The 16,859-nt window shown below is 39.9% G+C and overlaps 1 protein-coding gene across 3 annotated transcripts in view; it reads right to left on the reverse strand.

Annotated features, from left to right (window-relative positions):
- The window catches only part of LOC141132645 (hepatitis A virus cellular receptor 1 homolog), a 111,425-nt gene that overhangs the window by 65,277 nt on the left and 29,289 nt on the right, over positions 1-16,859 (reverse strand). For 2 of the 3 annotated variants that reach the window (XM_073621266.1, XM_073621265.1), the window contains exons 2-3: positions 9,104-9,445; positions 319-372 (exon numbers count right to left, since the gene is read on the reverse strand). In XM_073621266.1, coding sequence (XP_073477367.1) covers positions 319-372; positions 9,104-9,445 — 396 coding nt within the window. The remainder of the gene's footprint in view (positions 1-318; positions 373-9,103; positions 9,446-16,859) is intronic. The other variant, XM_073621267.1, reaches the window with a different exon arrangement.

The following is a 16,859-nucleotide window of genomic DNA, read 5'->3' on the forward strand; positions in this document are numbered from 1 at the left end:
TCGCCAATATATCTAGAGACTCTCTGCTGTGTTCCTGTTGAAGACTTGCCTGGCTGATGTCCCTTGTGGTTCCTGATCCTGTCTGCTGCTCTGACTACGCTGATCTCTGGCTTCCTGATTTCCTGGCTTGTTGTGACAACCTAATTTGGTTACTGAACCCTGGCTATGTTTTGACTACGTTTACTATTTGTACCATTTTTACCACTATATTCAATGGTGTGATTTTTACTGCATTTTCTGTCTCCGTCTGATTCATGGTTCCTGACAGCCTGGAGTTCAATGGTAAGAAGATGGTAGGAGACTAGGTCAAAGACTTACCATGTGTAAGGCCAATGGACCACGTAGTAAGTGCAGGTTTGGTGCTCTTTGGTGCTGTTAAATACATTTGAAAGGAGATTGAAACTAGCATTACCAATCATAAAAATCTGGTTTCGTTTTATAAGGATTTTTTGAGCTATTCATGTTACACTTTACATTTACAGATTAGTTAGGTATTTTAAAAGAAACCCGTATAAAGTATAAAGTTTGCCACTGCTGACATCCCTGTCTCAAAATACAAGCTGGCTTCAGTATTTTATGAATAACTCACCTGAAAAAAAGTACTGTATGTAGTTTAGAAATTCTGACTTCACGCTGACTTTTCTTATTGTCATACTTGTACAATAAAGGATTTCCTGAAGGACTGATGCCAGAGGGAGTCAAAAGGGAGTCAATAATGGCAACCCCTATACACTTAGGGGTCTATTTAGTGAACAAATGCCACAAGCATTTGTCCAGTCATCACAAATTCTGACCATAGTTTGCCAAATATGTTGATTTCCTTTTATCACAAGTTCTATCTAGTGGCCACAATGAGGTATTTTCCTGATTCAGAAAAATACTGCTCTATGGCCACTAGATGGAGCTAACAATCATAGAAAAACAACATATTAGGCAAAATATTGTCAGAATTTCTGATAGCTGGGATAATGCTTGTGACATTCATCCAACTATTTTTTTTTTTTTAAATAGACCACAGAAAGAATATGGTAGCAGAATCCCACCTTCTGGCACAAAGAACATTGGGGTTGATTTACTAAAGGCAAATCCACTCTGCACAACCAGTGCACTGCAAGTGCACTTGTAAGTGCAGTCGCTGTAGATCGCTGTAGATCTGAGGGATAGATCTGAAATGAGGGGAAGCTCTGCTGATTTTATCATCCAATCAAAAATGCTGTTTTTTATTTCCCTTGCATGTCCCCCTCAGATCTACAGTGATTGCACTTCCAAGAGCACTTGCAGTCTACATGTAGTGCAAAGTAGATTTGCCTTTCGTAAATAACCCCCTTTAACAGCCATGGATAGACCCAAGAGAACATAACTAGCAATGGGGGTTATTTACGAAAGGCAAATCCACTTTGCACTGCAAGTGCACTTGGAAGTGCAGTCGCTCTAAATCTAAGGGTTAGATCTGAAATGAAGGGAAGCTCTGCTGATTTTATCATCCAATCATGTGCAAGCTAAAATGCTGTTTTTTATTTTCCTTGCATGTCCCCCTCGGATCTACAGCGACTGCACTTCCAAGTGCACTTTCAGTGCAAAGTGGATTTTCCTTTAGTAAATAACCCCCCAATGTTTCCAGTTATTTTCTCATAGTATGACATCTGTTACATTTGAATTTAGTTACAATTTAAAAAGAACTCTAGTCTAGGCAAACATGTTTAGTTTGGCAGTCAACGGCAGAGCAGCTCAGGTACCCGTTAGGTAAATATATTCTGTTAACAATATTGTTTTAATTTATAAAAATGGAGCACTGCCAATTTGCTAATGAATTGCTCTCCTAAAAGTAAAAATAATGATGTATGTTTGAGTCTGACTACTCTGTTGTCTTGCCCACCTCTATTGTTATATTACCATGAATGACACCAGAAGTACAGTAAATTATTCCTTGGCAAGAGAACATCTTTTTTTTTAAATGATTCAGCCATGATTGCCCAGTGCTCTGTTTAGCCCGGGTTGACAACGGTGCGACTTGTCATGCAATTTGACTGTTTAAAATCACATGAAAGGTTGCACCATATTTGTGCCTATGAAACTGTTTGAATTGGTGCAACTCCGACTTGCACTGATTTGAAAAAGGTTCCTGCACTATTTTTGTCAATTTCATCTGCGACAGATGTCCGCAAGCCACAGATAAAGTCATACTGTCCTGCGACTTTGAAATTGTATTCAGTGTGAACACTGACTCTGACTCTATCACTACTTTAAAAGTTATTAAAGTCAACATCTAAATACAATAGTCATGTGTATTCTTACTTAAATCTTAGTGTTCTTTGTGTATTTCGTCCAGATCTGTACAGTAATCCAGTGTGAAACTTTTCCTCTGTGCGGGAGCTTCCTGTAATAAAGACCAGTCACTGCTGCTTTAATTTTTTGTGCAGAGTGACTGGTCTTGTCTTCGCCCCCTTCTGTAGGTTTCTGCAGTAAACCTGTAGTGGGTGGACCTACTGGGCCCCTCCCACAACTCTAATCTCTGCACAGGCAGTGATGATATCACCACTATATTTACAAGGTAATATCTGGGTTTGAAAATTCATTTGGTGCACAAAATCTGATTTAAAGTGTTTGTTAACTCAAAAAATTATACATTACTGGCAGCCTCTCTATTATAGGCAGGCATACCACAATGTGTAAGTCTTTTATAAAAACGAGGATTGTAAATGCAACCTTTAAACCAGAAAGGAAGTGAAGGAATCTCTCTTACTGAGCCTCCAACTGCAGAAAAAACTGGAAGGCAGTCTAATTCTTCCCCTTTCCATCCAGACCTAAATAAACAAGGTTTGTCTATGTATTCACTTTAATCCTTTCATTTGCGGGAAAGTGCCCTTTACATAATTGTTTACACTAGTGATAGAGTCACTTGAAATGCAAATGGCTCTTATGCCCCGTACACACAATCGGAATTTCCGTCGGAAAAACCATCAAAGGTTCCGCTCAAGCTTGCCTTGCATACACACAGTCACACAAAAGTTCTCTGAACTTTTGACCGTCAAGAACGCGGTGACGTACAACACTACGATGAGCCGAGAAAATGAAGTTCAATGCTTCAGAGCATTCGTCGAATTGTTTCTGAGCATGCGTAGGAATTTTGTGCTTCGGAAATGCTACAGACAATCGGAATTTCTGATAGGAACTTTTTCCGTCAGAAAAAACAGAGAACCCGCTCTCAATCTTTCCGCCAGCAAATGTCTGATGGAGCATACACACGGTCGGAATTTCTGACCAAAAGCTCACATCGGACTTTTGCTGGCGGAATTTCTGATCGTGTGTACAGGGCATTAGTGGAAATCTAGAAATCTTCTATAATAACTTTAACTCATTAAAGTGGACCTTTCTTTTTCTCAAGGGATTCATTGGAAATGTTCAATGCACGCTTGCAAATATCTATTGCCGAACCATAACCAACCTGCCTTTCTCTCTCAAATATTGACTAAATTGTCACACTTTGCTAAAGGACTTACTATTCTAGCGGGGGATATAAACATGCCGTTAGACCCCATTATTGATACATCACAAAGCCGTTCTAATATCTCTTTCAAACGACTGAAATTTGTGAAAAAACGGCTTCTTGATCATCAATTGATGGACGTCTGGCGCCTTCTTCATCCCAAGGAGAAGGATTTTTCACACTATTCCTCAACGCACCAATCATACTCCAGAATAGACAATATATTCTTGGACCATTTTCATCTTCCCTTCCTACACTCTGCCCACATTGGCATCGCATCAATTTCAGACCATGCACCTGTGTCGATGACATTGACCGTACCCTCTTTACTCCGACGTACCACCAACTGGAGGCTCAATGATTCCCTTCTAACTAACGAAGTAGAGGTCTCTATGTTGGCTTCTCATTTATCGCAGTACTTTAGGGAAAACAAATCCTCTGACACCTCCCCTTCTATCGTTTGGGAAGCTCATAAGGCTACCATTAGAGGCCAGCTCATTGAGCTTGGTGCGCGGATAAAGAGAGAGCATGGTCAACAAATTAACCAGGTTTTACAACAGATAGAGGCTCTAGACAAGCACCATAAACTTTCTTTACATAATTAACACCTTCAATCCCTCAGACTTAAACGTGAGGAATTGAAGTCCCTCCTTAATCTAGACACCAAGAGAAAGTTCCAACGTCTGTCGCAGAAATTTTACGAATGGGGGAACAAACCAAGTAGATTGTTGGCTAGGTCACTAAAGACTAAACAGTCGCAATCGTTTATCTCTAAAATTAAGCTTTCGTCAGGTGCATTGGCCCATGCAACTCCAGATATCGCTAAAGCCTTTAGAGACTACTACGCGGACCTATATAATGTCAAAAATGATTGTCCTCTCTCCCTCATAAGGAGAGACGGAACCGCATGCTCTCCTACTTGAGAGAGGCAAATCTTCCTAAACTGCCCACATCTGTCCTTAAAGAACTAGAGGAAGACTTCACGGTTGAGGAATTCCAGACGGCATTGAAGTCTTCCCCCTCTGGTAAAGCCCCTGGACCTGACGGGTTCACGATTCTATATTATAAAACATTTAGTGACATCCTCCTCCCCCGCCTCTCTGAATATGCAAACTCTATCTCTCACTCCTCAGGTTTACGCCCAGAATCACTTTCGACTCATATCACAGTCATTCCCAACCAGACAAAGACCCTACCCTTTGTAATAGTTTTAGACCAATATCGTTAATAAACGTTGACATTAAGTTATTTGCAAAAGTTATGGCAAACCGATTACTTCCCCTTATACCAAACTGGATATCGGCGGATCAATCAGGTTTCATACCCACTAGAGAAGCAAAAGATAATTCCCTTCGGGCAATTTTCCTAATTCAGTATGTTTGGCGGCGCTCCCAGCCCACCCTACTCCTCTCCACTGATGCAGAAAAAGCTTTTGATAGGGTGGACTGGGAGTACCTTAAGTTGACCTTACGCCACTTCGGTATGGGTCCTAAAATGTTCTACCGTACTTCCTCCCTTTATTCTGACCCCTTTGTCTTACATAATGGAATCAGGCAGGGCTGTCCCCTCTCCCCTCTCCTTTTTGCTATCACTTTAGAACCCTTCCTCGCCACAATTAGGAACAATGCCAATATCAAAGGCATACAAATAGGCAACAGATCCCACAAATACGCGGCATATGCAGACGATGTACTATTTTTTATCCAACAACCTCGGATCTCGATTCCGAATTTGATGTCTGCATTTTCCACGTTTCAATCAATATCTAATTTCAAAATAAATCCGAAATTCTAAACATTAACATCCCTAAGTCCGAGACTCTCTCCCTTAAACCCCTTTTTCCTTTTAGATGGGAATCAAACTGTATGAAATACCTAGGTGTTTATCTTACCTCTAATCTTCAATCCCTTTTTCGATGCAATTATATTCCCATGCTAAACAAAATAAGAACCGACCTACGAAAATGGTCTAACTTGTCACATACCTGGTTAGGGAAGGTTAATATAATTAAAATGAACATATTACCTTGCATCCTCTTCCTCTTTCAAATGCTACCACTAGGTGTCCCAGTGGGATTTTTCACTATTTTACAGTCCATGATCTCCCCCTTTATTTGGAAGGACAGACATCCTAGAATATCCAGGAAGTTATTGTTTCGTTCCAAATGCTCAGGTGGCCTGGCACTTCCTAATTTTAAAGCATACTATCAAGCAACTGTATTGACCAGACTTGCTGAATGGAAATATGCCCTTAACTCGAAGCTATGGGTACAAATTGAGTATTTTCTAAGAGGTGTAGACCTTTCAATGGCTCCCTGGATACCCCGCTCCCACAGGAACCTTGCCCGTTCTGCCTCGGCCCTTACCACCTCCTCTTTGGATGTATGGGACGCACTACATAAAAAATATTCCTGGAACTATGACTCCCCTTTACTACCTCTCCTCAATCACACATACTTTCTGCCAGGCCTTCTGGACCCAGGTTTTAAATCATGGAGGTCAGAAGAACCCTTCCTATTGCATCACATTCTAAATGGCAATGTACTCAAACCCTTACCTGCGATCCTCACTCCTAAACCTGCCACGTTCCTAGATAGGTGGAGATACCACCAAATACAACATTTCTTAAGCTCTCTTCCTACTCCACTTAGGGGCGTCAGTGACTTAAACGATATAGAAGTAATATTTTATCCAAAAAACCCCCCTCTACATAGCATTTCTTTATTCTACAAAGCCCTTATTACTCTTCAAAACCCTGACCCCCCCCCCTTATCTGACTAGATGGGAAATTGACCTTGATCTCTCCCTGACTGACAACCAAAAGGATAGGATCCTACTATTAGCCCACACCTCGTCCTTAGCCTCAAGAATGTCAGAGGTCAATTATAAATTGCTCACTAGGTGGCATTACACCCCAGTTCGTTTACACCAAATGTTCCCTGCCAGTTCCCCATTGTGCTGGAGGAACTGTGGGAACAAAGCTACTCATGCACACATATGGTGGTTTTGCCCACTGATTAGACCGTATTGGGATGATATTCGTAATCTGATTGCTCAGATTTCTGATGTTCATATACCAAATGACCCATGGGCTATTCTTTTTCATGTCACAAAAACTCCCATAAAGTCGTATAAACGCTCAATCATTCCTCACCTATTGAATACTGCCAAGGCCTTAATTCCCACTTTGTGGGGCCAACCAACTGTTCCTTCTATGAAAGCTTGGCTACAATTGGTTGACGATGTACACCTCATGGAGAGTATCACCCACAATATTAGAGGGACCTCCCAGAAACATTCCCTAATCTGGGACTCTTGGAAAAAATTTCAGTCTACCGCCACATATACAAATCTCTTGCTCTAACCCCTTAAACATAATACTCTAGCGTAGCCATTCAGCACTTACTTATGCTAATTCTCCCCTCTGCTCAATACATGGTCTAGTATACCAGCAACTTCCTACCCTCTCCCCCTCCCATCTTCAATTCTTTCTTTTCTATCTTCTCTTTTTCTATCACTACTTTTTCTAGATGTTTACCTTTATTAAACTAAAGCAATATTTTCTATTTAATTATATTTAGATTATGGTGCTCACCTAGTTAACATCCTTTATCCAATTAGCTGTTTTGTTGACTATATATATCTCCCTGGATGTACCTACTATAATTTTCTAATTGGTGGATTCTATGAGTACTATATTCTATGTTGCTGAAAAACTAGAAGTGTTATGTATTTTGTGTTATATTTGTACATATGGTATATTTTTCTTCAATAAAAATATATTAAACAAAAAAACTCATTAAAGTGGACCTTAATTCCCAAAATGGACTCTGCAACCCTCTGCAATATTAAAGAGGAAGTGAACGCTGCCTCTTTTTTTTCTTTTTTCCTGACCTGCAAATTAAAGGCATAATGTGCTAGTATGCATCGCATACTAGCACATTATTTGACACTTACCTACAAACTAACCCCCTCACCGCTGGAGGCCACATCCATTTTTGCCCATCTTCGTTCTAGGTCTGCGGACCCTGGTTGTGTGACTGGCCAGAGTCGCGTGATGTCACTTCCCTGCCGGCCATGGCACAGGGCTCTGAAGAAACAGCATGGGCGACCGGTTCCTTCAGAGCGCATTCGCCGATATCTCCTAAACGGTGCAAGTTTAGGAGATATTTACAGTACCTATAGGTAAGCCTTATTATAGGCTTATCTATAGGTACAAACAATCCAGGGAAGTTTACTTCCTCTTTAAAAAGCAATTCTTTTCTTTCTTTTTTTTTTTTTTTTTACTCTGGCTCATCCTCTTCATTCTTGCCTAGGGCTGAATAATATGTCAGTGCTCTTGTAGCCTCCTGGGATGTCCTCATCCAGTATCCCAGGAGACTGCAGGGACACACAGCAGTTGGAAGGGTGGCCATGTGGCATGTCACTGGGAGCCATATGCAAGAAACCAGAAGAGACAGCCAGCTCCCGATGGCAAGTGAGGATGGTGGCGCAGGACCTGGCTTGTGACATCAAAGCAGTGGAGTATGTTTTCTGAAAAAACCCTGTATAACAGGCAAGAGGGGATGTTAGGGAGTTTAACTTCTTCTTTATGATGAAACAGTTCTATTCATTCAGTATATGAGGCAGGTTGTACCTGATGGCGAGTTGGGTTACAGTAAGGCCTCATGCACACATGATGTTAAAATAACATTATGAAAACGCCAGTATCTTTGCAGTGATTTTTTTCAACTTTTTTCAGCTTTTTTCAACGTTTTTGCAATAGCGTTTTTTAGCATTTTTCCACATTAGCGTTTTTAGCGTTTTTCTTTTTTTTCAAAATTTTTTTTTTTTTTTTCAATGGATCAAAAACATAAAAAAAAATTGGTGAATGACGTTTTTGAGCGTTTATCAGCGTTAGAGCATTTTTACAGCTGAAAACGTCTCTCAGAACCCACTGGTCCTGGGTTTTTTTTGCAGCTTAAAAACGCCTATGCCATTTGTGGCTCAAAAACGCCTAGGTGGGCATGAAGCCATAGACTAACATAGACAGGCCTTTTTAAGCTGCAAAAAACACTCAAAAAAGCGTCTGTAAAAACGTCCATGTGCATGAGGCCTAACTGATATGCTTGACTAGCGTATATAACACAAATATTGCTATTTGACAACTACACCTTAAGGCTTCATGCACATGGGATGTTAAAATAATGTTATGAAAACGCCAGTATCTTTGCAGTGATTTTTTTCAGCTTTTTTCAGCATTTTTGCAATAGCGTTTTTAGCGTTTTTGAGCGTTTTGGGCGTTAGCGTTTTTTAGCGGGTTTTTTTTTCAATTTTTTTTTTTCAATGGCTCAAAAACGTTAAAAAACGTTGGTGAATGACGCTTTTGAGCGTTTTTGAGCGTTTATCAGCGTTAGAGCGTTTTTACAACTGAAAAACGTCTCTCAGAACCCACTGGTCCTGGTTTTTTTTACAGCTTAAAAACGCCTATGCCATTTGCAGCTCAAAAACGCCTAGGTGGGCATGAAGCCATAGACTAACATAGACAGGCCTTTTTAAGCTGCAAAAAAACGCTTAAAAAAGCGGCTGTAAAAACGTCTGTGTGCATGAGGCCTAAAAATGAAACATAGGAGCTTACCTTCACGTACTCTCACACTTATTTCATGTCTCTGATCATTGAACAAGCCAGGGATCTCCACTTTGCAGCAATATGTGTCTTCATCCATCTTACTTAAATTACTGATAGTCAGAGAAACATCTCCCTTTTGTATGTTACCCAATAACTGGTATCTGGAATCAAATCCATTCAAGGTCACTTTGCTGCCATCCGTCCAGATGTTTGGATTGTTACATTTATTTGGTGGACATTTTCCTCGTCCCCAGCACGTGGAGGTTGTCCCATCCTTTATGGAGTATGTACAGGGTAAGGTCACTGCACCGCCCACAAATCCATTCACATCCTTAGCTGATACGAAAAGACCTGCAAATGTAGATGTCAGCATGTTATCTGTTATCAAGTTTTTAACATCTCATTTACCATTCTGATGTTTCTGATAAGAAAAGCCACTGTAAACAGTTAAAGACAAAACAATTGTTTTCTTTATTTTTAGTTATGTTCAAACTAATAGTTTATAAATAATGTTTCAACCAGCAGGTGGAGCTCCAGGATCATTTTAACATGTGTCAAAGCTCAGCTCTGGGCTCATCCCTCACCCCCTCCCCTGGAGGTCTCCTCCAGCAACAAATTTAAAGTGATATTATTCCTTCTTTGAAAAAATAAATGAATACATGTAGCTGCATACATTATGTCACTGTTGCCTTTGCAGTCTTTACAGTATTACCGGCCTATGAAAATTAGCTTTGTTGAAATTCCACCTAAAGTGTGTCTCTTTTGTCTCCAGTGTCTCCCTGGTGACACCCCCACATGTGCACTACCTTATCTGGTGCCTTGTGTGTGGAATGCATGTACAGTAGGGGTTTCTGGTCCTATGCCTAGCCGAAACTTTTGTGGTGCTATCTAACTGGCGCATGCACAGTAGAGGCTCCTGTCTCTGAGATCTGCCATTGTATCCAGCTGGCAAATGCACAACACTGTGCTTGGATTGCTTCAGGCAGAGCACCAGATCTCAGAAACAGGAGCCCCTACTGTGCATGTGACCCTACTGCACATACACTGGCTGGGTATAGCATAAGAGGCCATACTGCTGTGCACAGGGTGCGTTCCTGAGGGGAAAAAACAGTATAAAAAGATAAGGATTTGGGGAACATATATTTCACACTGTTAGGTGAAGCTAAATCTGATTTTCTATTGGGCGTTTCTCACCAAAAATGATTTTTTTGTTGCAGGGGATGCCTGAAATCTTAGTACAGACTTCTAGGAAAATCAGTGAGCCAATCACACAAGCGGGAAATTATGTTTCTGGGGGGCGTTCTGGACCCATTTTGTGAGGCGAATACCTCCAGGTAATCATATTGCATTGCATTTTGCAGAAAATTACAGAGCTGTAGATCGAAAAGGAAAGGTCATTTTTAATTGCATTCAATTACAATATGACTTGAGTGGCAATTGTATATGCTATATTATAATTTTTTTTAGCTGCCATTTTTTTTCCCCCATGAAAGTGGAGTTACCCTTTAAAATTTGCAGATTTTTGACGTGATCACTGAACATGCCCTCTCAAACCCAAGCAGATTTGCTCATCACTGTTAATGAAGGAGGGGGCAGAAGAACCAATAAAGGAAAATATAAGCTCCAACTTGAATATTGCACAAATATGAACTAGGACTAACATATTTGTTATGTTAGAATTATTTTTTTTTTTAATTAATTTGGTATATTCGGATTTGTTTTGTATATTTGTCATTTTCAAATCGATTTGAAATAAATTTGAAAATGAATTTGAATTCGAAATGGAAACATATTGCAATAAAGACAGTAAGGTATAAACGTGAGATAAGATGATGATTCCTACTTAGGCTATTTTATAGAATAGAATAAACTAAAATATTAAAGAATAGAATAGAATAGAAAATAAAAGAATATAATATAATAAAACGGAATAGAATAGTATAGAACAGAAAATATTCTATTCTATTCTTTTATTTTAATTTCTATTCTATTAATTTTAAAATCAGCACTAAAAAGTCAATGCCCCTTTAAATGTTCTTTCAAAAAAAATCTTCAAAGATCCAATAAAATACATCTGCTATAAGAACTGTCTTTTTATTCTTGACCCTTTGCTGGGACTCCTGATAACGAAAAGAATCTCAATGGAAGAAATAGAGGAAACTATATAGTGTAGTATATTCTACTCCACATCAATCATAAAATCATATATTGTGCTCAAATTTAATTATACTGTATGTGCTCATTTTTATACACCTTTACCCTCCAAACAATAATGCAAACCTTCCATTCAGCTCAATTTGCTCCTCTTGTCCAATTGTGGTGCATCATCCTTCCTGGGAGAAATCCTCACCTCACACCTCCAAATGGATGCTAGGTACTCCCAAAAAGAAGAGACTCTTGAGAGGGGATATGATAGTGATTTACAAATACCTCATTGGTGATCCCAGCATAGGAAAGAAACTATTCAGTCTCAGGGAGTGTAAGAGGACACGGGGCCACACATTGAGATTGGAGGAGAGGCGGTTTATCCTTGAGCTGCTAAGGGGGTTTTTCACTGTCAGGGCGATAAGGATGTGGAACTCTCTTCTACAATTGGTGCTGTCAGTGGGGAGTATTGATATTTTTAAAAGACTCTTGGACGTGCATTTTAAAGAACACAACATACAGGGATATGGGAAATGATTATCGATACTGACACACGTGCACCTACACAGGTTGAACTGGATGGACTAGTGTCTTTATTCAACCTTACCTACTATGTAACTATGTAAAAGGAAAATTGTACACATAGTGTGATACCATAAAAACGTTTTCACTAAAATATGAACCAAAACCTACTCACAAATAGTGGGTCTAAAACAAGTGTGTCCCTTTAAATCCCATTCCTTCATGTGTGCCACATTACACCTCTCACTCCATACACCTCACCAAATATAAAATTTTCTTTGTATATGCATATAAACTCAATCTGTCACATACCTGGTGGAGATTGAGCTGTAGAGGGGCTTATTTTGCACCTCTTGTCTAACACCCCTGATAGTGATGACAGGAGGTGTGAGGGCACAGAGTGGCACTAGGGCTGGTGTAGCAGGTAACGCCAGATGGGGTTTGCAGGGAGCAGATGACCAGGCAGGAACTCGAATACAGTGACTCTTGATTGGTAGACAGAAGTGTAGCCAGAAAGCAAGCCAATAGGTCACTAACAGCCAGACAGCGAGGTACAGGAACATCTGGCAGAGTCAGGACACAAGCCAGGATCGGTACACAGCCAGGTTCAAGGTACAGGAATGCAAGACAGAAGCAAAGTCAGAATACAAGCCGAAGGTCACAGTAGGCAGGCAGGGGCAAGCCGAGATGTACACAGGTAAGCGGGAATGGAAGGTCAAGGTTCGGGTAAAGCAGGTACTAGATGAAGACCACTCAGCAATCCATCCATGCGAGAGTCCAACTTAACCGCTTCAGCCCCGGAAGATTTTACCGCCTTCCTGACCAGAGCACTTTTTGTGATTTGGCACTGCGTCGCTTTAACTGACAATTGCATGGGCGTGCAATGTTGCACCCAAACAAAATTGACGTCCTTTTTTTCCCACAAATAGAACTTTTGGTGGTATTTGATCGCCTCTGCGGTTTTTATTTTTTGCGCATAAACAAAAAAAGAGCAACAATTTTGAAAAAAAACACAATATTCTTTAACTTTTTGTTATCATAAATATCCCCCAAAAATATCAAAAAACATTTTTTTTCCTCAGTTTAGGCCAATATGTATTCTTCTACATATTTTTGTAAAAAAAAAAAAAAATCGCAATAAGCATATATTGATTGGTTTGCGCAAAAGTTATAGCGTCTACAAAATAGGGGATAGTTTTATGGCTTTTTATTATTATTTTTTTTTACTAGTAATGGCGGTGATCTGCGGGACAGCGACATTATGGTGGACATGTCGGACACTGAAGAGGTTAACCACTAGGGGGCAGTGAAGGGGTTAAGTTTGTCCTAGTGTGTGTTCTAACTGAAGGGGGGAGGGGACTGTGCAGGGGAGATGACAGATTGCTGTTCATACTCTGTATGAACAGACAATCTGTCTGTTCTCCACTCAGAGAACCGGAAACTGTGTGTTTGCACACACAAATCCCGGTTCTCGGTGTGTCCCGAGCGATCGCGGGAGCCCAGCGGGGATCGCACCTGCCAGGCACTCGCATCGGCTCAGTGGGCGAGCTTGGGGTGCACGCACGTGCCCCCTAGTGGCGTCTATGTTACTGACGTAACATGACGGCAATTCGCGCAGCCGAGCCATGTTGCAGCAATACAACTGCGGCGGCTGGTCGGCATGCGGTTAAGTAGGCCATTTGGTGCCAGTGCCCGAATGTGTGCGCGTGCACCTGCATACTTTTTTCAACACATTAATACGCTTGCGCGAGTAACATAAGTATGAACATGAGCCAGCCTTGTCATTCCAATATGTACCGAGCTTCTCCTACACTGTAGAACTGTCATCTTCCTTAAAGGGGTTGTAAACCCTTGTTTTTTTAAATAACAAACATATCGTACTTACCTCCACTGTGCAGTTCGTTTTGCACAATGTGGCCCCGATCATCGTCTTCTGGGGTCCCCCGGCGGCTCCTCTCATTGGTAAACCCCTGGGAGACGTGCTCCCGAGTCCAGCATTTGCGTCTATAGACACAGAATGCTGGCCTCGACCCCGCCCCCCGATGCCTGCGTCATTGGATTTGATTAACAGCAGCGGGAGCCAATGACTGCGCTGCTATCAATCTATCCAATCAAGAGCCAAGAACCCAGGGCAGAGAGGAAGAGTGCATCTCCGCGGAGGGAACGAAAGGCTCAGGTGAGTAAAATGGGGGGGCTCGGGGGGGCAGTCACTGTCAGAATTTTTTCACCTTAATGCATAGGATGCATTAAGGTAAAAAACACAATGGTTTACAACCCCTTTGTGACGGACTCCTTGGATTTTAATATTTGGGGGCTCTTTTGCACGTTAAAAGACCCTGACAGATCAGGTGGGAATTTCTGAGTGATTCATTGAAAATCCGCTATGTCAACCATGATTTTTGTAAGTTTTTGGGTATACATTTTCTATGTTTATTCCTATGTGTATAAATATATATATATATGGTTTGAAGTATGTAACATTTTTGTATACTTATATTACACTTGTGCCTTTCAGATATTGGCAAAAATTTATCCCTGAAGAAGATTGTAAATTAACTATTTCGAAACACGTTGGATTCAATAACTTTTTGCCACTACTGTATTGTATCACATTTTTTCGTATGTTTATATATTTGCTATTTGTACAAATTGGTTTTAAAATTTTGTAAAAATAAAATTTACATCTTTTAATAATTTTTCTCTGTCAATATTGCCCTTAAAATCCCATCTACATGAGGTTATTGTAATTTCAAGAATTGTGCCTCCGAAATTCTCAGAAAAAAACAAAATATAAAAATATAGTGTAATATCGCTTTAAGAATTAATCCAATCCCTGTGTTCTACCCACTCACATTTAACATGCAAAACCATGTGCTTCCTATTAGTAATGTGAATTGTGTCACCAATCCCACTATTCACCAGATGATCACTTCGTGCACCTTACCAAATGTTACACATGTCAGCGCTCCTCGTATGATATCTTTCCACAAACGGTCCACCAATTCTTCCACTCATCCAAACTTATGATTCTCCCATGCAGAGATAGCAAAAAGGATCCATAGTGCAGCAATTCTTATAAATGATACCATTTATCACAATACCAATTCACTTACAAACAAACAGGATACAAAGGCCTCTACGCCTCACTCAAAATGGCTGCAACTGCACTTTCGGCGTACGTGATGACGTCCCTACTGACGCGTTTCATCCAATGGACTTCTTCCTAGGATGTATTTGACAGATGCCCGGACATCTTTAAATTCACTTTCTTCTACCCACAGTAACTGCCAGATCCATCATTTTGACTAATGGAAGCTCATTTTTCAATAACAACATTGCTCCTACATCTAAAAACATCATATAACTACGTGTGTGGTTATACCCTAAATCCACCCTAAATCATCCACACAGATCCAGAAAACCTACAAGGGACATCCTACATACAGACAACATGTAAATATTTATATACTAGATATACATATTTCCTTACTAAACTACTCATACTGCCTGACTTTAAATGTATTTTAAATAAAATAAAAATCAATTAAAATGTTATAATATTCCCTAAAAACTAGCTGCATAAAATTAAACCATTATAATATATTAATTACTTTTGAGTACACAGAGTGCATTTGGGCATTGTACCCGCATCTCGTGGGGAAAGAAAAAATTGCAAATATCAGATCCATTTACAAATCTGAGATGAAGCAATTGAGGTCTAGTTCTAAGTTTAACCCAGTGGGCAATAAACAATTAAGTTCCAATAACCTGAATGTTTCGCTTTTAGAGATGTCTCTAGTACAATTAGACCCTCTCCAATGTTCCTGGATCATATAGATTCCACAAAATCTTAATCGTAATGGGTCACGATTATGGACCTCTCTGAAATGTTGCGACAAAGAGTGTGTTTGTAGACCTTCTTTAATATTCTGTACATGTACTCTTAGTCTGATATACAGTTGCCTCGTGGTACGGCCTACGTATTGTAAACCACAACTGCATTCCATCAAGTAGTTGACAAAGGTTGTGTTACATGAAATACATTTTCTTACCTGATATCCTGTCTGTTTAGTCTTAGAAACTAAATTCCTCTATATAACGTCTCTTCATTTTAGTGTTCCTGCAAATGTTACATTTGCCACATGGGTAAAAACCTTTTAGGTCAAACATAACATTTTTACTTTTCTTTGGTGTGGAGATAACATTCTTAACCAATCTTGTTTTTAAATTAGTGTTTTTTACGATCTACAAAATGTGGTTGGGCGGGGACAAGGGGACCCAAAATTCTATCCTTCCTCAGAAATGGTCAATATCTTTTTATAATTCCTTCTATCTTTTTATAGAAGCCTAAACCTTTAAAAAAGCCTGTTGGGCGCAACACGTGAGGTGAGCGGTGACGTAATCACGCTGGGTGGAGTTGGGCAGAGCTGTGGACGCCTGTGAATACTGTTTAGTTATGCTGTTTATTCACTTCTAAAATGTGCGTTTCTTTCCTATTTTAATAAAATTTGGCTAAATCGATCTGCACAATTGGATCTTCTTCTTGCTTTTTATGTAAATGATACCACACTGGGGAGCTGAGGACTGTTGAGTTGGTGGAGAAGTGTCCATATACTATTTCGAAAGCGCATGCTCACCTCCCTAAAGTAGTGAGGTCCATTTAAGCAGGTGAGAGGATACCCAAAGGTGGGGTGAAGGGCACTGAGGTGGATAAGTGAACAGTCTATGGTTTCTGGGATTGCACATTTACTGGAAGTTGGTTTTTCCAGATAGACTTTTATTACAAATAGGCTTTATGTGATTGAACTATGCTGCTATTGATTTTCACTCGTTTATTGATTTTCGTGAATTTTATTGATGTTTACATTTTTTATATACTTATTATATGTTACATACTGTATATGCACTGATTAGCTTATCTACGTTTTTGAGGTATAATGCTGCACTATTTAGAGTTTGTAATATATAGGTCGTACCATGAGGCAATTGCATGTCAGACTAAGAGAACATGTACAGAATATTAAAAAAAGGTCTAAAAATGCTCTCTTTGTCTAAACATTTCAGAGGTCCATAACCGTGACCCATCCCAATTAAGATT

The sequence above is a fragment of the Aquarana catesbeiana genome, linkage group LG03 (assembly GCF_042186555.1).
Source record: "Aquarana catesbeiana isolate 2022-GZ linkage group LG03, ASM4218655v1, whole genome shotgun sequence".
Lineage (NCBI taxonomy): Eukaryota > Metazoa > Chordata > Amphibia > Anura > Ranidae > Aquarana > Aquarana catesbeiana.